Genomic DNA, 24,456 nt, shown 5'->3' with positions numbered 1-24,456 from the left:
TCATTTTAGTGAAAGTTTCATGTTCCTATCTCATAGAATTTAAGAACAATGATGAATAAATCATTTTCGAGCAAAATTTAAATGGCCGGCTGAATATATTACCGCAGGAGCCGCGGCCGCGGAATTTAAATGACCACGTCAAAGGGTTAATTAATTAAGCACAGGGACAACTTTACCTTCTACCTCATAGCTTATTATTTACTGAACTTTTTGTATTGTACTGTCATATGAATTATTTGCTATAGAGTTAATAGTTTAATATAATCTATTGGAAAACTGTAGTAGATAACAGAAAATATGTTGCAGGTAGAGTATGCTGAGACCTCGTTTTGAGCAATTATGATGTGGAAATTATTTGAAACATTGTTCAAAGAAAACTGTGTTCAGAAAGTAAGGAAAAGTGAGATCAAATATATATCATGTGTCCAGGCTCTAATGTTTTCAGTATTGTTTCTGCAAGTAATATTTTTTCACAAGAGTGAGTGAAGGAAATCAGAACTTTGTAGGAAAAGAGATACAGCGTATAGGAAAGTCCCTCACAATGTTACAGTGTGACTCTGCTGAAAGGGATATGGGCACTCATTTAATGGGTGTGCTGCAACTGATAGGCCTTTAGGTGATTTCATTTTTGAAGGGGCCAAATGAATGTAACTGTTAGTGATTTCCATAATTCGTCTGTATGTGTTGGGGAAGGGGGGATGGAACTGCGACTGCACTGCCTCTCAGTTCCCTTCCATTCGGCATTCTTATTCATGCCTCTATTTCTAACTTGAGGCTACATAACCTTAACCGTTGATAGAACTTCACTAAATAACATATAGAATCAATTGGTCAGTACTACAGGAAGCATGAAATTTGCATAAGATAACATTTTGAAGTGTCGAATATATATTTTAGTAATGTGGATTTTTAAACTCATTACGTTAATCATAAGCCTGCTGCATCCCTTTGCTTAACACACTTCAATCATCTTCTTTATGAGGAGCTTAAGTTTGTATGGTATTTAAACTATCATTAAGTCTAGCAGGTGCTTTATGGTATGCATCCTGTTGTGTATTATATCTGTTTGTAACTAGCAGGCGCTGCGTTTTTAAGTATATCAGTACTGCATGAAACTTAGGGATAATTATATGAGATGCTGCATGTTAATAAACTAGAACTACATGCAAAAGAATGATAAAGTTGTCTTTACAAAACAAAAAACAACAAACTCCATGGCTTTATTTCACAAGCGAACTATACCGACTTAATGACTGCCACTTGTTGGTGAAGTTAGTGCCCCTTTTGCGGATAGAGGCTGTCACGTGGTCAGCACAGCAAATCCCCATGGCCGTTAATTTCAGTTTTGTGGACCAGAGCTGCTACTTTTCAATTCAAGTAGCTCCTCACTTATCCTCACAAGGCTGAGTGGACATACCCCGTTCCGGACCCAATACTTTGAAAATTTGGTAGTGCCGGGAATCAAACCTGGGAACTCTGACCACTAGACCACAGAGGCAGTCTAAAGTTGCATTGTGATTAACTAATCAAGCACTGTACCATGAAGATGAATGGGAGAGTGGATGTATAGATCCACTTTTCTTTGACCTCGGGACCAGTTGGAGGTGAGTGGTCAGCTTCACGCCCCGGCCGCTTTACCACCGGGAAAAGAGTCCCCCCGTATCCATTACATAGGGGGGCTGGGTGGGCCCCAGAGCCAGTTTGGACAACGTGGAAAAGAGAAATTTTGTGACCCTACCAGGACTTGAACTCTGACCCCTTTGTCATCCAGCCCATGAGCAGACACTGTACCATGTATGTTTACTTGGCCCCTTAGAACTATATATATACAGAGAGTTTTTCAACTGTGTTGACTGGTTCATGGCTCTGCACTTTACAGTGGTTGGTGCGCTTCTTGCTGGGAGGTGCATGTGAATTTTGCCACTGAATCAGTGTGCCTGATGGCTGATAATGTTTGGAGTGAATGGAAGTAATTAACTCGTGGACTGCTTGCAGGTGTTATGTTTCACGGTGAACAGTGTGGTTCATGTGTGGAAGTTCATTTATGATTTGTCAGCAGTAGGCAGCAGTTATCAGCTCCATTAACCAGTTGTACTCAGTTACAGTTAGTGAGCAGTGCAGTATGTCATGGTGTGGTATGCTTTAGAGCAACATGTACTTCTGTATGACACCTAGAAAGTTCCAGCAAAAATTTTGACGTAAATTTCATGATGAAAGAGTTCCCAGCAGACAAATAAATCACAGTTTGGTGAATACACTTAGAACAACTGGACTCTTAACAGACAAGAAATAAAGACATAAGTGGTGAGTGCATACTGAGGAGAAGTTTGATGACACAGCAGCCAGACTTGCACATACACCTAGAAAATCACTGAAATGTCTGGCTGAAGAGACTGGAATGTCAAATTCTAGTGCCAGAATGGCAACACGATTGCTTTAGCTTAGACCCTATAAAACACAAGTAATCCATGCATTCCAGCTGCATGATCTAGCTAGCAGTGTTCATTTTTCAGTTGGTTTCTACAGTCTGTTATCGAAGGTGAGATCAGTCTGCAATTAATGTTCTTTTCTGATGAAGCGTGGTTTCACTTGCAGGGATACATACATAGGTGAGTCAAATGAAAACCATAAAACTGAGATAAAAATTTGAAATGTCATGCCATTGTCCTATAAGTTGGCAGACATGTTACCAATGCTATAAAGAGTATCCTATAGGTGGCAGTATAATGCAGCCAAACAGAACACCATCAAAGTGCCGGTTTGAAAATGACTGCTCCACTACGTACATGCACGAAAGAAGAACAACGTTCTATAATTCGTTTTTTGATCAGTGAAGGTGTGAAAGTTCATCGACGGATGAAGGTTCAGTATGGTGATGCATGCTTGTCACAGCATCAAGTGTACTAGTGGAGTAGGAAATTCAGAAATGGTGTGACGTTTGTGGCAGATGCTCCTCGCCTGGGTCAGGTGCACAGAATTACGACCCTGGGTGCCACAGCAGCTGACTCCAGAATTGAAACAACGACGTGTTGTCGCTGTGAAGAATCTATGGCACCTTGAAGCAGAAGGTGATGGCTTCCTTTTGAGAATCGTTACTGGCACTGAAACTTGGGTGCACTGCCACCAACTGGAAACTAAGAGAACGAGCAAGGAATGGCGTCATTCCTCATCACTAGGGCTCAGATTTCTATGACATGTCATATTTTTATCCTGACATCTTTTCACATGTATAATTAAATATAAACACATTTCTGACTCTTGTGAACATGAAAATACGGTTTTTATTGGTCATATAAATGCATATTTGAACCATATTTTAGCTTTAGGTCATATTTGAGCCCGAAGTGGTATAAAATCATATTTTTGGTCATATTTTAGGCGAATTTCACTTATTGCTCAGAAATATTGCAAGTATTGGCAACGATGTTATTTGGAACTTCATTTCTTAGAAATATTTGGCCTTGTGTAACGGGATTTGAAGGAATACTGTACAGTGTGAAGGGTAACGGTTCTTGACCTGGCGTAGAATCAACCACTTTGAAAAGAGAAATTGCCACCTTTGCCTCTGTCTGTCTGTCTGTGTCTCTTTTTCTCCTCCACTGCCGTGATACCTGAAGTCCAGTTTGTTTCTTGCATATTGGTGAAAATTTTTTCCATCCACAAACCGGTAAATTTCTACCCTCTCCCCAAAACCTGTCCAATACAGTACTGTATTCATAACTTCAGTTGTTCAGTATAGTTTCAAGATGCCTAAAGTCAAGTGCTCTAATAGCGTGAAGTTGCATGGTTTTATTAAAGAGTTTGGTGACGAATATTTTAGTACTGACAGAGAAATTTTATTTTGCAAAATGTGTGAAGTGAAAGTTACGGCAGACAAACGTTTTATGGTGCAACAATACTGCAGTACAGCTAAACATAGAAGCTGTGTAAACAGAGAAATTACCATGGAAAGTAGACAGCGATTGTTGTTTGAAAAGTCATCCTCCAGTTCACCGAAATCAGAAATGCCTCCGAGTTTTCAAAGGATCTTTCTGCTATGATGGTTTCATCAAATATTCCATTACATAAAGTACATACACCTAGTTTCCGAAACTTCCTCGAAAAATATACAACTCATCCCATTCCGACCGAATCCACATTAAGAAAGAACTATCTCACTTCCTGCTGCGATGTTACCATCAATAAAATAAGAAACTGTGTTGGAAATAATAAAATATGAGTGTCTATCGACGAAACTACCGATGTAAGTGGTAGATTTGTAGTGAATGTTGTTGTTGGTATACTGAAAGATGAACAGCCTCGAGATATATTCCTATTGCCATGTGAGGTGTTGGAAAAAGTGAATAATTCTTCCATTGCTGTTGTTTTCGACAATGCCATGAATTTGCTATGGCCAAATAAGGTAGAACGAGAAATGGGCTCCTCTTCTTAATGGATGCCGCTCCATATATGGTAAAGGCAGCAAAGGGACTTCAGGTACTGTATCCCAAAATGATTCATGCAACGTGTATCACACATGCTCTGCATAGAGTAGCAGAAGATGTGCGAGAGAGCTACTTTGATGTAGATAAATTAATAGCAAATGGGAAGAAAATGTTTGTCAAGGCTCCACTTCGATTGCAGAAGTTTAACTACCCCTTCCCCCTAAGCCTGTTCTAACGCGATGGGGGACTTGGCTCGATGCTGCAGATTATTATTGCACACACTACAGTGTGACTGAAAATATCTTCATGAAGTTTGACAGAGATGATTCATCTTCAGTTCAAACTGTACAAAATTTGTTTTCATCAACCACGTCAAGAAATCTAGCGTACATAAAATCAAATTTCAGTGTGATATCAAAATCCATCATTAGACTTGAAGCTGTGGCATGCAATTGTGCAATGCATTACAGATTGTTAAGAAAGTTGAAAGTGAACTACATCAAGCACAGGGCGAAGTTGCTGTGAAAATTAGTGCAAAATTACAAAATGTGCTCCAAAGAAATCCTGGATATTCAACACTGTGTACAATTTCTGACATTCTTTGTGGCAAAGAAGTTGAATTTGACAACAGTGAATTAGAACTTGACGCAAGTGATTTGACTTGTTTTAAGTATGCCCCTGTGACATCTTGTGACATAGAAAGGAGTATCTCCAAATACAAGGCCATTGTTAGTGACAGTCGGAGGTCCTTCAAGTTCGAGAATTTGAAAATGCATGTTGTCATTCAGTGCAGCTCTACTGAAAAGGAAGATTAAGGTACCGTACAAATTATTTACCTACAACTATTAGCACACTTTACTTTACTTTTCACGCTAAAATAAACAATACTTTCGTTCATGTTTTCTCTTTACAAGGTCAGCATTGTGTTGTGATGGATGCTTCACGGCTTAGAGACATTTATTCAGAAAAAAATAACTTTGTACACTTTTCAATAAAACGCCATTCAGCTTTTCTCTTTATGGGGTCAGCAATGTGCTGTGATCGATGCTTCAGAGCTTAAAGATATTTATTCAGGACAAAATAACTTTGTAAACTTCTTAATAAATTGCCATTCTTAGGAATTTTTGTTAAATATTTACTTATTTTTTGTGGGCCATTCTGTCATATTTTAGGTCATATTTTGCCATTTTTAGGGCATAAATGCATGCATATTTTCAAAGTTTTTAGGTCATAGAAATCTGAGCCCTACTCATCACCAAAACCCAAGAAGTTCCAGACGCAGCCATCTGCAGGGAAGACTATGCTGACTCTCTTTTGAGATGAACAAGGCATACTCTTGGAGCACTATCGCAAGTGCCTCATATTCAGATCTCTTGAAGAATCATCTTTGACCTGCAGTCAGATCAAAGCGACGTGGACTTTTGACTAGAGGTGTCCTTTTGCAACATGACAATGCTCAGTCCCATACTGCCCATGCAACAGTTGCACCAATCCAAGACTGGCACTTCGAGTGTCTTCCACATCTGCCATTCTCACCAAACCTAGCCCCACGTGATTACCACATCTTTGGGCCACTCAGAGAGGCGATGGGAAGAAAGAAGTTCCGTTCTGATGAAGAGATACAGCAGGTGGTGCATGGGTGGGTGCGCAGACAACCACAAGAATTTTTTTCTAGAGGAATCCATACATTTTGTAAACGCTGCAGGGCCTATATTGAATGAAATGGAGACTGTAGAAGAATAGTTGTGTACCGCTTTTATTCAATAAATTAAATTAAATTAAAACAAGTATAGTTTTCATTTGACTCACCCTCATAAATATGCAAAATTATTGCTACTGGACTCCACAGAATCCAAGAAGTTCTGCTCCATCCAGTTAAAGTTGGTGTCTGGTGTGCTGTAAATGCAAAAAGGATTCTTGGATCTTTTTTTTAATGACATAATTAATTGCAGAAGGTATCTACATGTGTACGGACAGCATTTTCAACACCTCTTGTGATCTGTGAATTGTAACTACTACATTCTGAAGGTTATCAGACTTCAGGCATGCTGATTCATTGGCAAAATTGATATGTGCCTCACAGCCAGTGGTGCACCTGTTGCTATGGAGCACAGAGCCATGGAACTGGTCAACAAAGTAAAAATCCTCCCTTTACAAGTAAGTTTTTAAATACTTTTGCATGATTTGAAGTCCCTTTGTACCACATGGTAATGAAATTTTGTCCAGTATGCCTTCATAGCATCCTGTCTGGAGATGTGATCATGTGCATTGCCATGTGGACAGATGTGATTCAATCATTTGGGGCAGGGTTTCCCAAATTTCTTTGTACTGTGGACCACTTGCTGTGTGAACTTTCTTTGGTGGACTACGTGAATATTAAATATTTTTAGGAATTTTAAATTAAATTAGAGTGGAATTTAGCAAACACTTATACCTCTGTGACTTTTAAAATGAAAATAATATGAAGATCTTGACATTGAAAGTATATTTACTAGTTTATTTTTACATAAAAATATGAAGATGGAGGTGGTAAAGTTAAAGCAGTCCCTGTGCTTACCCAATTAAGCACTATGCTATGTAGACATATGAAGGAGAGGATGTATAGATCCATGTTTTCTTGACCTCGGCACTAGTCAGAGGTGAGTGGCCAGCTTCACACCTCAGGTGCTTTACCCCACAGGAAAGAGCCCCCAGTATGCATTGGATAGGAGGCTGGCTAGGCCTCAGAGCCAGTTTGGACAATGTGGGGAAGAGAAAATTCTTGACCCTACTAGGACATGAACTCCGACCCCTCTGTTATGCAGCCCGTAGCAAGTTGCTATACTGACTGCACTCTCTCAGCTCATTGAAGGTGTACAACTTGGAATTTTTTTTCTGAACCACTGGTTTGGGAAACTCTGCTCTATGGATTAGTCTCCTCGAGACTGTGAAAATGTTTTTGTTGTTAAGACCACCTTCTAGTTCACTTCTGTAGTATTGTTTTTCCCCTCAGCAAAAAAGTTGTGACTTTCTGGTCGAGTCTATGGAGTAAAAATGTATTACAGAAGCGAAAGGGTGGTTTTGATGTTTCTAATTTTAACCTGTGAGGGATGTTTGACATAGCACATAACAGCTGTTTCACATGTCACCCACTGATTTGCATAGCACACCTATTGCACTTGTAAAATCCACCTCATTGAATTGTTTTTGCTGTAAGGTAGTCCTTTTGTATAAAATCAAGGAGGGAATTGTGTGCTTTCATTTTACATATATGTTAATGTACAGTTTGCATCTTTGAGAAACTTGTCTCCCTCACCAATCAGTGCATTACATTAGACAGTGCTTGTGTCTGCCATTGTGAATTCTTGTGAACTGAAAGCATGAAATCAGTATGAATTGAATGAGAGCAAAAAAGTTGGCTTTGTTGTGGGTTTGCAAGCATTGCTTCATGAATGCTGCCTTCACTTAGATATTTGTAATCATGAGAGAAGACTAATGTAGGAATGCTTATACCATATGCTTTACTCTATAAACATGCATCATATAAAGAAAGCAGTCTTCTGGGATTTGGCACCATGAATATGTGGTGTTAACCGACGTTTTGGAGGAACGTCGGTTAACACCACATATACACGGTGCCAAATCCCAGAAGACTGCTTTCTTCATAGTCACTGCCGTGAAAGCCTCAAATCTTACATGCATCATGTAGTTAACACAAGCAGCCTTTGACCTCTAATAGCAGAAAGTGATTAGCTGTTATGCATGAATGAAAAGTGAAAGGATATGAACTTGTTAGTGAGTATGAAGAAAGTTTACCTCTTTCAGAGTGTGTTAGTGACAGTGAAGTGGATGATTGTACTCTTCTTGATGTTGTGGTGAATGGTGACATTGATGATGAAGAAGATATTCTTTAAAACTTTGTTTGGAAAAACATGGAAAATTAAAAGTCACAGAAAATTCCATGAGCAGTATGTTGCAAAACATGACAAAAATTGTGGACGTTTCTTTAATTTTCAACAGGAAACTGATAGAGTTATTGAAGAGACAAATATGCTTGGCAGTTTCTTAGTGGGCATGGATTATTGAGCAGAGCACGAAATCCTGAGACAGGGAGAAATTTGTGTTGTATTGGGCCCCTTTATGCTTATGGACATTGTCCAGAAACCTACTGTGAGATCATGTTCCGAAACAAAAGTGGCAATTTCCACAACAGGATTTGGAGACATTATAAGAAGAGACATAGGAACTGGATTGTGAATTTCTGCATTTTTGTGAGCAGTAAAACCATCAGCAGTTTTTAAGGAACAGATGAACTTTTAACAATTTTCCACCTAATTTCACACTCTTTTAAGTCCCACGCCAGGATATTTCAATTTTATGGATCACTCAGACTTTGGGAAGGCTTTCTACATGTCCAACAGTTCTTCCCTTTCGAACCATTGAAATTTGGACTTAAAACTTATGCAGTATCTGTTGCTGCCACTGGATGCTTTTGGCCCTTTCTTATATCTGCTGGCAAGGACACAACATTTAACTCCCCCTTCATCATCACTAATGCTGTAACATAACAGCCATTGGCTCTAGAACTGGTAGAGCCTCTACAAAAAACTTTGTGGATGAATAAGTTTTATAATTCAATCTGTCTAGCCACAATATTGATAACTTTACACAAGACAGGCTGTGTCGGTACACTAAAATTGATCCAAAAAAAAAAAAGAGACACTGAACTGAATGATGATTTAGTATTCTACCCCTGTTCATGTCACATACTGGAGTGACGGAAAATTATTGCTATGATTTCAACATATCACAGTCTTGACATCAGGACTGGAAACGAAATAGTGAAATCCATTTCTGTGTCAGATTACAACCAAAGCAAGAGTGAGGTTGATTTGAAACACCAAGTGCTACACCTAGATTTGATTTAGGGAAAGCGATAACAAATGTTATATGAAGCTATTTTGCAGGCTTCTGAATGCTGTATTATACAGTAATAATATCAGAATAGGGCTGATCAGTTATCATTCAGAATTCGTTTGGTTGAAGAACTGTTTGTGAAGTACACTGATGTTGTGGAATGCAGAGTCTGCCAGACCAACTTTCTTCTGACATTGTTACAGTGCTGTTACTAACAAGAAGACAATTTATAAAAAGTTTCCAGAAGAAAGCCGTAGGACAGAGATGGGGCGCTCTTTGTCGGAAGCAAGGCCTGATGCATATGATTCTGGTCTCTGCATGGAATGTTTTGAGACTGCCACACTCAGTCAGATTTGCAGGATAATAATGAAGTACTGTATTGTTGCATAATTTTTACAAATTTACTGTCTCAAAAATAATTTTAAATGTATTTAGTTGTTGATATAGTGATTCTTTGTATGTCTTTGAATGTAGTGTGAAAATTAAGGGAGAAAAATCTTTCTTCCTTATTTATTGCTGTTAGGAAGTGAATTATTGCATTTTCAAGTTTTAAGGTTTCTATATCCTCCACAGCCAGGTGTGAGTACTATGGCACTGAGGAGTGATATGCTGATACATGCCTAATAAATATAAGGATACACTGAGGATGATGCTTTCAGGATTTAAATGCATTTGTTTGTATGTAAATGTAAATGATTATATTATTGATTGATTGCGATAAAGCCTTGTTTGACAAAACCTCTCTATACAGTTGTTGTATATGTTGAAAATTTCAAGAGTTTCAAATATGGTTTGGTAATCTTATTATGGCCATATATATATATATATATATATATATAGAAAAATAGAAAAAAAAATAGAAAAAATTCTGATAACAGATATCACATATGAAAACATATATATATATCAGAATTTTTTCTAATGTCAGTTATGTGGGGAAACTCATGAATTATTTCAAGATGGTAATGAGTTAAGGTTGTATTATGTGTACCAGGTGTTCCACAGTCTGATTGACCTGCCAGTTCTGTCAGCCACACTTTGTCTACACCAGGCACCAGCTGTTTTAAAACTTGATCAGAAGACAGATCCAACTGGTCCACAGTGGATCTCATTGCTGGAGAAGGTTCACACACCAGCCTTCCTTCCCTTGTTCAGTTTCATGCTGAGAATGGAGAGTGGCAAAGGAGATATGTTTCACAGGTAGTTGTGACAGTAATTTCGGTTGTTGGTATAAAACAGACTTCAGTTGTCAGTCATTTTTGTGTTCCAGAATCACAGAGTGTTTCCTCAGTCAGCATTCTTAAATTTATTTCAGTTCAGGAGCCTAAAATTTTGATGTGTAATTTAAGCCTTCAGGGTTTAGCCATGCCATGTGTTGAAGCTGTTCCAGTATTTTGCTATAAATTGCATTCACTGCCTTCAAGGTGAATGAGGTGTGAGGCAGATGCACCCTCATATATGGGTCTGACAATAGAAGTAAGGGTTGGTGTGAGGAGTGCGGTGCTGTTGAATGGAATGAGAGTCTGTAATTAAGAAGACCACACCCCATACCCTTTTCTTCACTTCACTTGGTTAAACCACATAAATATTCTCAGCACCTGCTTCTTGCTGGTTTCTTGCTTGGTTTACTTTTTGGAACTGAAGATGGAGGTGGTATGTTCCTCAGAAACATCAGACTTTTCCTGAACTACACAGCATCACATCCCAGAATACCATACTGTCATAGTCGCCACTATGAGAACCTCAAATACAACGCTTAAATCGTACTGTTTATAAATGTTTACTGTGTTCTTCACATCTTCATTCCTAAGTTTATGTCATTTGGTTTCGTAATTGACTGAGTGCCCTTCTCTGCTCCCACCTTGTGGCAGTATGACGGTTAGTAAAATCTTATGCATTGTGTACCAGAAGCTCTTCCTTCGGGGTGGAGTAGCTGGAGTATGAAACTGACCCCCCCCNATCATCTAATGTTGAGGTTAAGAATATGTGGACTGATACTTCCACTTTCACTTGTGTTTTTAGCTTGTAGTTCTTATGCAGTAGAGTAACTTTATCTCTGCTGTAAGTGTTAATAAAAGATAATGGCTTGCACGGTACACTAAAATTGATCCATGAACTTTGAAGGTAGTTATGTTGAACTTTGAAGAGGATTGTCTTCTGGAGTGTAATGCCATGTAGTCCAGTAGAAGTTCACTGGTGTTTGCCTCTTGCTGGTTTCGCCCTGAATGTGGAAGGAGGATGCCCATCTGATATATTAATGGACTTTTACCAGACTGCATGGTGTTAATCCCAGAGGATAGTACTGTTCAGAATCACAGCTGTGAGTACCTCAAATCCTGCATGAAGAGAAATGTTTACAACCTCTTCTGTTGGTATGTATGAGTACACTGTACGTGATTTTGTACACTGCCATATTTCAGAATTGGATCCTATCTCGACATTTTGGGTGAGCTATCGTGTTACCCGTTGGTCATCACTTGCAGTCAGGTAGTTCCTCTGTTGCTTGATGCGTTCTTTGCTGAGGTGCAGTCCAAGGCTGAGCCTCAAGTTCTTGAGGCCCTTGTACCAGCCATGTTAGTGAGACTGAAAGCTGTGTATAAAGTACCTGGGTATGAGGAGGCAGTTTGTAGGTATGTTGAGAAATATGTTTTTGTAGTATTGCAGGGAAATGAGATTTTGGTTGGTATGTGGTTTATTTTATGGTGCTGTCAGTGTCTCAGACAGTATAGCATTGAATGTTAGGATGATTAGTAAATAATGAATTGGAAACGATTTAGAAGGAATCGACATGGCCTATTCAAGGCATTAACCTGGCCTTTATGTGGGAGGGTGTAGAGAAAAGAACAAGATAACCGTAGCCAAGTTAGCTGATGTTCTGGCTTAGATTTGAACAGAGCACCTTCTGAATACAAGTCTAGAGCATAACCATTATATCTGCCTGTGCAGTTGGAAAGAAAGGGACTAGAGCTTATTGATAATCTAATGATCCTTATTTAGTTTGTAGGCATTCTTTATGCATGCAAGTTGAAAATACTGTTATGTGTAGGGATGTTGTGTGTGACTTATAAGACAGGATCTGGGCTGGATGATTGGGTTTATTGCACCTTATTCATTCACACCTCAGGAATAGAGGCAATTACAGCGCTGCCACTATGTCCCCACACTAGGGTTCTCAGTCTTCGTTAGCTGTATCCTGGCAATGGATTTATAACTGTCTCACTGTAACTTCAAATCACACATGAAGTTTCCTCTGCACCACCTAACTCTTTTGCTGCCAGTATTCTGCAACTGCCAATTCCGAAGACTTGACTCAGGTCAGATCCTCTGCTCCCAAGCTCTTATCCCAGCTGGCTGGTGTCCTGAAACTCAGCTTTTCACTTTATGCTGCTGAACACTTCTTTATAACAACTTTGCATGGACCACGCAGAAAACAGCCTCAGTTGTTAAGGAGGCATGTTTACTGATCTGTTGCCTAGCAATGGATGTCCTGTTGTTGCAAACATTTCCTCCTGCAGGAATGTGTTTACCAAGTCGTTGCATAGCAGTGGATATACACATCACAGTACTTTCAGGATACTTTGTAGCCGACCTCTGACATACAGCTACCACGACTATTGCTCAAGATGAGACCTTTGTCCCAGGGATACAGGGGCTTCAGATACCTGAAGGGGAACACACTTAGGGATTATGATTTACAGGGTCTCCAGAACCCACACCGTATATTACTCTTTTATATTAAAATTGCTTACACTTATTGTCACTCTTTACATAAGTCCTTCAAGCTAGCCCCTCTGTCGCTCTTAACCTTTTTACACCAATTTGCTCCCAGTTCGCTGACCCTACACACCACTAACTAGCTACCCTCCTGTAACTCACTTCCCTGTTCTGTGTCTGCCTTTTCAACTGTCCACCTCTGCTCTCTATAGCAGACTGACTGCCTTTTCTTTACAAGACCCCCAGTGGGCATAAAACAAAACAAAGAAAAACAAGAGAAAGACAAGGGTCGAGCCCATCATCTATCCTGCATTCATATTTTTTGAGATGCCCATCATAAACCTTTTCAAGTCTCCAAGGCACACAAGCAGGGAATCCAAGACCCCTACTGGCCAGTCTCTGACAATGTCAGCCCAAGGATTTATGACACTAGGAGCAAACTGGCAACATTAAGGACAATAGTGACACCCTAAGCCTAAGGAAGACAATAGTTGAATTACAACTAGACAATCCCGGGATGGTATCTCGCCGGAGGAGTGTCTCTCAGGGTGTAAAACAATGCATAAATTGGTCATGCCCTTAAATAATTTTAGCGCGGGACGTACGGTTACAACTTCATACTTGTCTGTTGCATCTTCTAAATCCTAAAGCTTATGTCATTATTTGTTGAAATTTGCGACAAGGAACCATTGCTAGTGTGTTTGGCTTATATCAGTCTGTTAGACCTGCCACTTTACTTAAAGGTTGTGAATAGTTTGTAAAATATGGAGCTAATCGAAAAACAGTTTTTATTTATTATTTATAGTTTATTTAACATTGCTGTTAGTAACTGAGGGTCTACAGGGTTAGCTCACTAACTTACCTTAAATATAAGCATTATGCTTTGTATTTATAGGCAAGCATAAACATCCCTGTAAATATTTGGTCGCTGCCATTTCACATGCAAGATGTGGAAACTATGAGGCAGTGCCACAAAGTGGATAAATCTATTATTCAGTTTACAGACCGGTATGGTGCCACTGCTATTGTTGTTCTGGTTTTGTGTTCACTACAGTAGACACGTTATGTATGAAAACAATGGCGCAGAATGCACAGTCTTCATTCAGTGAATTGGTAGATACAGAGTTACCATACAGAGAAGCAGAGCATAGCAGTGCAGCTGCTGCAATGGCAGCATCCAAACTGCAGGACATTCATTCCTGTGGAATGTCATCAGTGAGGAACATGTTGAATGTTGCTCACTGTGTCAAACACTATTAGGCCGTGAAGTCGCAGGAATGCCAATGTGGAAGACGATGTTCTGCATGCCATAGAACAGTCCCTTAGATCTGATACCATGCAGTTTACATCTCATCACCACATTTCCCAGTGAATGGTGATGGGGGGTCTTGCATAATCAGCTGTTGTGTCCATTCCATGCACGGCATGTTCAAGCTCTGTAACAGCTGCTGGATTTTCAGCGTTGAAAAGCTTTCTGCAAAGGGATACTGCAGCAGGTTGTAGCATCTCCAAATTTCCTCTGCCAAGTTTTGCTGACGGATGAAGCATGCTTCACATGGAATAGGATTTTGAATACTTGTAGCCAGTACACATGGGCTGATGTAAATCCACATTCCTTTCAACAAACATGATTCCAACAGCAGTTTGCAATATAAATGTCTGGGCAGGAATAGTTGATGATATCCTCTTCAGCCCATGACTATCAGGACCTCCTATCTACAGTTTCTCTGTGAACAATTGCTGCAACTGCTAGATAATGTAGCAGACAATGTTGGTATTGCATGATGGTGCTCCTGCCCAGTCTTCTAACGATGTAATTCTGTAAGTAGACAGCCACTAACCAGGTTGATGGACAGGACAAAATACACCAGTTGTGTAGGCTCCATGGTTACCCAATCACACTCCTGCTGACTTCTACTTGTGGCAATATCTATTTGCACCTAACAGTGTAACTCGCAGTATGAGATGTGGAATGTCATTGAAACAGCTGAAATGACAGTATGCAAAATGTTTCACTTCTTTTAGTGGACCAGGAATTCATGGCACAACAGTTCTTACTTGCGCATTGACTGTAATGGTGGACTGTTTCAGTAGGTATCCAGATGATGTTCTGTTCGCAGCTAATGAACTCTTTATCTACAACTGTGATAGTTGTATATTTTTCTTTCCTTGTGCTTCGTCCTGCTGTACCTCACTAATGAAATGATTGCAGCCATGTGTTTATATGACCATATCTGCTTGCCTATAATTGTAGAAAAGGATGCTTACATTTAAAATATATAATTAAGACTCACTCTGTATAGTAGTGAGAAAAATATTTCCAACAAAGATTTTTTATTTCAATAAGATATTTTACTTCAGAAGAGTCTGACTGCAGACCTGAATGTGTTAAATTCTAAATTGAACTATGTGCTACAAAACTCAGTTTCTCTCATTAGTTTGACGTTTTTGTAAACTTAAATGTTGTGGAAAAATTAATTATTTAGATATGCATGGCTCAGTGAAAGTAAATAAATATTACAATTTATGAGAAACTTTTAAGGTCAATGATATCGAGCAGAATTCCATTTGATGTTTCTTGATTCAAGATATTCCCTTATTTGCTGCTCAGTTTCAGACTTTTCAAGTCAATATACTTGTACTCTGTGTTAAGTTACTTCCATGTAAGATTTTCCTCAGCATTCAAATCCATTGTTCCCGACTGGTTGAAGGCACATGGCTGTTAGATAGCATAGACTTATCTGTAAAAGCTTACATGGCAGACAGTGAGAGGATGACAGGGAGACACTGAAAATAGGACTTCGATACTGGACCAGGTGTGAAGCTTCCTAATCTGTAAAGAAAAACAGTTATTGCCATGTACATGATTGCCACAAAAGAATTGTATGATTTGGTACTTTGCATACTTTGCATAAAAGATAAGTTATCAGAAAGTATTTTCTTACGTACAATAACAAATTTTGTAATTAATATGACTTAATGAATTTCAGTATATGCACATCATGTCACTCAACGAATGTTGAATCAGTAGTCACCTTCACCCCTTACACTTCTAAGTGGTTTCAGTAGAGATGTGGATTGTCTGTTAAATGGTTCAGCTCACAAGTTTCATCAGAGTAAACAGGGTTTGTGATATATCCTCAGCAGAAAATGTCCAAAATGGTTAAACTGAGATTGCCAGGTGGCAATACAGTTGATCTATTTCTGCTGACCCATTTGTTGCAGGTATTTTGCACAATACGGTTGATCTATTTCTGCTGACCCATTTGTTGCAGGTATTTTGCATTTAAGGCAACTCTTACATGGTTAGTGAAGTGTACAGGAACATATCATGCTTGGAGGGAACTATTTGAGAAGGGAAGACTATGTTGCCACACTTACTACTATATATTATAGAATTTTCACATGATTGTTATTTAAAATCATACCATCTTTTGTGAAAACCCAATATTTATGTAGAAAACTGCATGATGAAAAGTAAAAATGTTTATGCAATTAAAGTGTTGATTGTTTTATATTCATTGATGTTGTATTGCACAAAGATTTCTCCATTTACAGGGCTATCATGCAGCATCTGAGGGTAATCCTGAAATTATGTCCTGAATTGGTATTCACTGTGCAGAAAGACTTACTCGAGTTTATCTCTGTACTGGACAACAGCCACAAATTTCCACAATTGTACATGCATCTGGTGTGGGCAGTTGGTGAATATGCATCTCCAAATTACAGGTGAAGCGATTTTGGGGCAGAGTAGGGATAGTAACATATGCAGTAATGTTCAGTTTAACAAGGACTTTGTGTTATCAGCACCATTTTATTTCTGTTCCATGTTAGTGTGGTGGAATTTTGAGGAGTAATTATACCTGAATTGTTTCTCTTTAAAGAATGCTATATGCTAAATGTTGGAAAACCTTAAATTGAAAAACATTAGATAGAGGTTACCCTGCATATTACTGTATAGCAAGAGAAATACTCAGTTCGCTGCTTGAACTGCATAATAAATACAAGTTATGACATATTGAAGCAAGGTTCTGACTACTGAGTGTACTTTGGATAATAATACAGTTGTCATTTGTAACTTTGGAGTGACAGGAAAGATTGCAAATAATTCATAAATATGACTTTGATTGCAGCAAACTGTGTAGCCATGAATTGCTGGTGAAATATTGTGAAGCACTCGAATGTGCTGTTTATGAAACTCTGGCAGTCATCTCTGGTCAAGAAAAATATTTACCTATGAAACTTCTCAATATCACAAGTTCTTCATTGGCAAAGGTATAATAAATTCCTAACTAAGATTAAAGAATTGTAGAACAATCAGAATAATTTAAGTCTCATAGGATTTAGAATTTGAAAAGGGTACTGTATTTTATTATGTAATTTTCTCCAGCTCATCTTTTGGCAAGGAAGGATGCACTTTCTTCTTCTTCTTCTACTTCTTCTTCTTCTTCTTCTTCTTCGTTGTTGTTCTTGTTGTTCAGGGGGAGCATAATGCCCTCCCTCTAATCTTATCATGGTTCTTTGGTAAGTTTTCATCACTGACTGCAGACTGGCTCATTTCAAACCTGCTTATTTGACTACAAAACCCACACTTTTATTAACCCATTTGCATAATAAGCATATTGCTGTTAATACCAACAAGTACTCTTCCAGAGAAAGTACCCACTGGGACACTGTGTAGGATGCTTAATGTACATACATGATAGTCTTGTAAATGCAACACTTCGTACTAATAGATTGATAGTTAAACACCACTTGGTCTATGTTTCGTGTATGTTACAACTTGCTTCAGCCATGTGGGTTCATAATGATGTATATGATTTTTAAATTGCTACATTTTATTGTAATACCTCATTGCATATAAAACATAAAAGTAAAGATATCACTGTAACAGGCCGTGGATGCCCATAGGGTTGTGAGATGTTGAGGTTCCCACATTTTCTAGACAGTCTGCTCATAGATGGCAGCAAGGTTGTCAGCCCGACCTGCCGGCTGCACTTTACCCCCAAGAATATTCCTGGTACTCATTTCTGTTAGAGGTTGAGTCGACCCCAGGGCCATAGTGCAGCCGGAAGGATTAGGTCAATTGAAAGAAAATCCAATGACCTCATCGGGACTTGAACCCACGACCTTCCATCTTATAGCATAGTGCCTCAACCAACTACACTACAGACATGCCCCAGACATGTTTTTTTTTTAAATGAGTTGGATTGTTGTTAAAGTAATTTTTAAGTAATGTGTTATGTGTTTTTTCCTATATTTTCTTTGTTATGTCTTGTTTGTGTTACGTTGTCCACACATACTGGCCACCTGAGCATATACTGTAGGACCAAAGAAACATTAAAGAAATTACACTACACTGTCAATGACAACACACAGCAACAAACATACATAAGGGTCAGTCAAATGAAAACAGGTCAGCACACATAACACACGGTGCGCAAGTTGGTAACACTGGAATTTGCTTACAGTACATCTGGTGGGGACTCGGGAAAGCACAGTGACAATGTGTCCTTCCAAACTAGTCGTTTGTTTATTGTGCTGGAAGTAAGGTTAGCGCTACGTGTGGTCGTCCAACATCAGTAATGGAGGCGGGTAAAGAAGAACAGTGAAGTGTAGTGCGCTTTTTGACTGCTGAAGGAGTAGGACAAGAAATTTGTCATTGCATGTCTGTTTACAGCGAGCACAGCATGTCACATTCACATGTGCTGGCGTGGCATAAGAGATTCCGAGAGGGATGTGTGTCACTGCAAGATGATGCTTGCCCAGGACAGGCTCATTGTGTCATCACTAGGGACCGGATTTTAATGCTAATGCATATTTCTTTCTTGCAACCAGGAAGTATGCTCGTTCGGATATATGTATGAATTACTTGATTTCTTAAATTTTGGACATGGTTTGATGGTGCATATAAATGCATATTTTACCTGTTTGCATGTTTTATGAATAAGCATCATATTTTCTTAGATCTCTACTTTTACTGCATATTTCCTTTTTAAAGTGTTTGTCATATATTTTTTAATTTTATGTTCAAATTTTCAATCATGGTCATGTGTATACAGTTTTTCTTTTCCATATTAGACAGAATGTGTTGCATATTTGACTCAACATTTCGTCATGATTCATGTTTCTGATGCAATACCCAGGACGAGACTTCCCCGATCCCTCTACTCGTAACTTGCCTCATTTGCGTACCATCAAAGTGTCCATGAAGAGATTAGTCGAAAGCATCCACATGTAGCCGCTATCAACGTAATACTATTCAACCGATAAGGGACTTCACTTATTTATTTCCAAAGTCTCCATGAGGTTCGTGACACTTCTTCATTTGAAGCTGGGGGCCATTCACATTAGTAGTGACTAATCTGTAGTTAAGTTTGTTTAGCTTTCTGTAGTCATGCCGAAAGTGAAAGTAAGTCAGAAAACTAAATTACAGCTGTATCAGCGGGCGTTTGAAGGAGAGATGATAACAAAATTCTTTATTGACGAGTGTCCTAGAAAACAGTTGGTTGTGAAAAACGCTTTCAAGTGCTTCAGCATTTGAACACTAATATACACAAAGAGAATATTAAAATTAAATCCACGAAAAGTGCTCCTGTTCAAAAATTGCTTAGTGAATTTTCTAATAATAGTTTTTCACAGTTTTCCTTTGATTTATGCTAAGCCTTTTTAGCGGCAGATATTCCGTTGTGGAAACTAACCAGTCCTACTCTGAGAAATTTCATAGAGAAGTATACACAGTGCAAAGTGCGGGATGAATCTACTGTGCGCATAAATTACGTGAAGCAGTGTTACGACCTTACAATTGAAAGCATTACAGATAAGATTCAAGATAATTTTGTGTGGGTATCAATGGACGAAACACAAGATTGTGAGGGACGGTTTATTGCAAATTGTATAGTTGGGTCCCTTAATAAGAATGAACAATCTACCCCATATCTTCTTGCGGTAGAACAATTTGAAACCACAAATAGCTCCACAGTTTCTGAATTTTTTTATCAATTCCATGAATTTACTATTGCCGAATGGCATTCAGTATGAGTGCATATTGCTCTTTGTGACTGATGCCGCAAGTTATGTGATGAAAGCCAGTACTGCTCTTAAAGTTATATTTCCAAATATGACACATTGACTTGCCTTGCCCGTGGGTTGCACCATGTTGCAGAAACAATTCATGCAAATTTTCCGCTTGTTGACAAGTTGGTGTCTTCTGTGAAGAAGGTATCTGTTAAAGAGCCATACAGAAAAGAAGTCTTTAAAGCAGTAGCACCGAGCGTTCCACTTCCGCCAGAACCAATTTTAACGCGCTGGGGCACGTGGCTGTGTACAGCAAGTTATTATACTGAACATTTAGAAACAATTAGGAATGTTGTGAATACATTTGATCCCAAAAGTGCAGCATAAATTCGGATTGCCCAAGATGTACTAAAAACACAGAACTTGAAACTGATATTTCCTATGTATCTGCTCACTTCTCTCATCTTCCATCTGCTATTTCCTCACTTGAGGCAAACAACAGCAATAGTACTATGTATCAATCGTTAATTTTATTCAAAACCACTGTTCCAAATTGAACTCGGTTCCTGGAAGAGACATTGAAGTAGTAAAGAAAATGTACACAGCATTCTTAAAAAAAACCAGAATATGAACAAATTTGTGAAATTGAAGAAATTCTAGCTGATAAACATACTGAACTGCCAAGTAAAAATCACTAGCAGTGGAGTAAATAGCGGCTTCTGTACATGCGCCTTTTAAGTCCCTGCGAGTTGGAAAGATTTTCCCGCTATGAGGACATCTTATGAGACAGTAGGAGGCAACTACCTATAGAAAACCTAAAACATTTAGTAATTGTGAACTGCAACAGAAGAGAAGTTGAAAGCTTGGAGAGCTAAATTTGATTACCATTGGTTTATTTAACTTGTAATTAAATAAAAATGGCTTTGTTCCATGATTTGTATTAAGTATAGTGTTTCATTGCAATTGAATCATTAAGTGATTATATACAATTAACTTAAATGTTGATTTGCTGGTCTTAAAATAATGTAAAATCAGTTTTAATATTTGGTATGAACTTTTTATGTGCATGTTTGGAAGATTTCTATGCATAAATGCATACATATTTAAGGGATTATTAGGGCATAAAATCCGGTCCCTAGCCATCACTCCTGATGTTATTGCTGCGTTGGATGATCATATCCAGGCAAACCAATGGATCCCTGTGGAAGAAATTAGTCTTTTGATGGGAATAAGTCACAGTTTCATACACGCCATTGTGACAAAACACATGCTGTACTGCAAAATCTGCGCACAGTGGGTTCCACATCAACTCACAGAGGTACAGAAGATTCGAGAATGGCTGCATCACTGGGTCACTTGCAATGATACCATGAGGAAGTGTATGCTTTTCTGTCCCGTATTGCCACTGGGGATGAAACTTGGTGCCACTATTTTGAACCCAAGAGCAAACGGCGGTGCCAACAGTGGAAACCCATGGATTCTCCTCCACTGAAGAAATCCATAGCTGTACACACAAGGTCTGGTAAAGTGATGATGACATTCTTCTTCGACTGCAAGGGCCCTCTGCTTGTCAAATCTCTCGAGCATGGGGCCACAATCAGTGCACAGCGCTATGAAGACACTTTGCAGAAACTGAGACGTGCCACAAAGTCAAAACGCCCTGGAATGCTATCGAACGGCATTATCCTTCTTGACTATAGTGCAAGCCCCCACACTGCCAACTCTTTGAGGAATACACTACAGAGATTTTGTTGTGAAGTGCTTCAACATCCCCCCTACAGCCCAGAGCTGGAGGCCTGAAGAGAGACATTCGTGGACATCGGTTTGCATCAGACGAAGACGTGTGTGGCTGGGTAAAGATGTGGTTGCATAGACAGTCCACAAGCTTTTTCAAGGATGGGATTGACTGTCTTGTCTCCCAGTGGGATAAATGGATTAACAGTTTTGGAGATTACTTTTGGGGTAAGAAATGTTCTTTAATATGTTTTGGCTTCTGACCCATTTTCATTTGACTGCCCTCATACAAGAGAATATTACAGAACATACATTGGAAAGAATGGAGCGTATGGCGGTAATGTGGAAATAATGGCTATTCATGAAATTTATAAAGTCTTTAGTATTTATTTTGTATCTGAAGGCAAGATAACACAACCATTGACTCTTACACTTAGTAAAGTTGTGACTGTAAGAAATGTATCTCTGTTACAATGGTCATTGTGGTGCTCTTTTGTCAGTTAAGGGAAAGGCTAGCTTACATATTTTTGATGCTGTTTTGCTTTTTATAAACTAGAATTGCTGGAAACATTTTGTTTAGATAGCAGTGTATTGTTATTCTGTCAAGTTCAGTATCTTAGTGTAAATGTAGTTGTTCTTGCAGAACTTTTAAAATTGCTGAGGTTTGATATGTTTTGTGAAGTCTGTAACAGTTTCCCATTGAAATTTTAATGGGCTTTATGCCAGTCAGAAAAGAAATCTAATCCACCTCTCCCTCCAACCTATTCTTTGAGTGTTGAAGGTAGCAAGGAAAAGGATGTGCCTTATGCAAGTAACTATAATAAAGTTGTCCTTGTGGTTAACTAATTAAGCGCTTCACCATGAAGGCGTATGGGGGTGTAGATGTATATATCCACATTTTCTTCAACTTGACGCTAGCTGGAGATGAGTGGTCACCTTCATGCCTCAGCCGCTTTACCCCTGGGGAAAGAGCCCCCGGTACCCATTGGATAGGAGATTGGGTGGACCCCAGAGCTGGTCTGGATGATGTGGAGAAGAGACAATTCTTGACCCTACCGGGACTCGAACTCTTGACTCCTCGATTGTCCAGCCCATAACCAGTCACTATACTGACTGCACATAGATTAATTCAGAATCAAAAGACATGTGACTGCAGCTGTGCATGAAAGCGTATCTGTAACAGATAATTTCCACCATATGCAGTAGCTTGATTCACCTGATTAGAAGTGTAACGCCTTTTTTTGGGTGGGGGAAAATTTCTGATTAATTAATTTTTATGAATGTTTTGAGGTTCTCACAGTCGTGACTATGAAAATTTTTATCTTCTTGGGTATTTCAATGTGTATTCTGGTAATAGTCATCTGATGTTTTGGAGGAATATATTGCCTCCATCTTCAAGGTTAAAGAGTACGCCAAGCAAGGAATCAGCTGAGCTCTGCTTGCTGCCTACATTATGCAGATTTCTTGCTTGGCTAATTCTTTGACTCTAGAGATGGTAATCATATCTTCCTCTTAAATACTGGTTGACTTTCACATGGCATCATATCCCAAAAGATAGAACTCTTCATAATTTTTAGGGATGTTTGTTATCTTTTTACTGCACTAGATTGCTCACTTGTGCTTTTTTTTAAGTTGGCAAGTCGATGTGAGGACCTGATCCCCAGAGTCCTCCTTTGCTTAAGGAAAGTTGGTACACAAGTAACCACAGGACTACCAACTGCAAGTATATCTGACAAGAGGATTGTTTACGACCGAATACAAGAATTAGTGTGTCTTCTCAACAATCCAAAGTAAGTACTTATTCTTGATTAATAATATGTTATTACTGAATGGGGTGGCACAGTGGTAACACTCAAAACTTATTCTAGACAAACCCAGTTTTAGTCTTGGCCAGGATATTGGCCATCCTGACTGAGGTCTTTCATGGTTTTCCCTAGTCCTAGGCAAATACTGGATGGTACCATGATTAGGCCAAAACTACTGCCTTCCAAATCCTTTCCAGTTGATTTGTCTATCTACTACTATATTTGATGATATATAGTCTAGCTACTGACAGTGCTATACAGTTGCCCAGAAAGAATGGCAAGTTATCAAACACCTAGAAGGCAAGCAATAAATGCACCAAAACTGGGGGAACCAGTTGGCTGTAAGCAGAAGGGCTCAGGTTGTTAAAGTTATTCTCTCATTGTCGTATCTCACTCTCTCTCCCCCCCACCCCCCCTCTAGGATGGAAAGGAAGTGAAAGGTGCTTATGAGATGATAGTGTTTTGCCTTTGGATTTTATGTATGACAATATACAGGGTGTTTAACAAACTAGGACATTTTCGTAAGCATAAATTCTCATCCCTATGCAGAAAGAGAAGAGACTTGATAAGTTGGCTCTGCTATGCCATTGTCAGAACAGGAGAGTTGTCATTACTGAGGTAGCTACATTGGAAGAATATCAACTGTATCACTATTCACACATTATTTGATATGAGCGATGTAATGTTAGTTGAATCTTCTGGAATATTATGCCATGTAGGCTGGTGGAAGTTAGCCTGATCTTCCTCCAGCTTCGAGATCAAAGAGCAAGCCAAGCAAGAAACCAGGAGAATTAGGTGCAAGCTGATCTTGCTTCCTGCTTCTGCTGGATTCTTGCCTCACTTGCTCTTTGATCTCAAAGATGCGA

The 24,456-nt window shown here is 39.0% G+C and overlaps 1 protein-coding gene across 3 annotated transcripts in view; it reads left to right on the top strand.

Annotated features, from left to right (window-relative positions):
- The window catches only part of LOC111870408 (AP-5 complex subunit zeta-1), a 49,056-nt gene that overhangs the window by 24,041 nt on the left and 559 nt on the right, over window positions 1-24,456 (top strand). For 2 of the 3 annotated variants that reach the window (XM_023862680.2, XM_023862681.2), the window contains exons 7-11: window positions 10,315-10,520; window positions 11,741-11,950; window positions 16,593-16,763; window positions 17,168-17,309; window positions 23,418-23,575. In XM_023862680.2, coding sequence (XP_023718448.1) covers window positions 10,315-10,520; window positions 11,741-11,950; window positions 16,593-16,763; window positions 17,168-17,309; window positions 23,418-23,575 — 887 coding nt within the window. The remainder of the gene's footprint in view (window positions 1-10,314; window positions 10,521-11,740; window positions 11,951-16,592; window positions 16,764-17,167; window positions 17,310-23,417; window positions 23,576-24,456) is intronic. The other variant, XM_023862682.2, reaches the window with a different exon arrangement.

This window comes from Cryptotermes secundus, unplaced genomic scaffold (genome assembly GCF_002891405.2).
Source record: "Cryptotermes secundus unplaced genomic scaffold, Csec_1.0 scaffold1152, whole genome shotgun sequence".
Classification (NCBI taxonomy): domain Eukaryota; kingdom Metazoa; phylum Arthropoda; class Insecta; order Blattodea; family Kalotermitidae; genus Cryptotermes; species Cryptotermes secundus.
The sequence above is the reverse complement of the archived record's forward strand: the minus strand, read 5'-3'. Positions and strand labels throughout refer to the sequence as shown.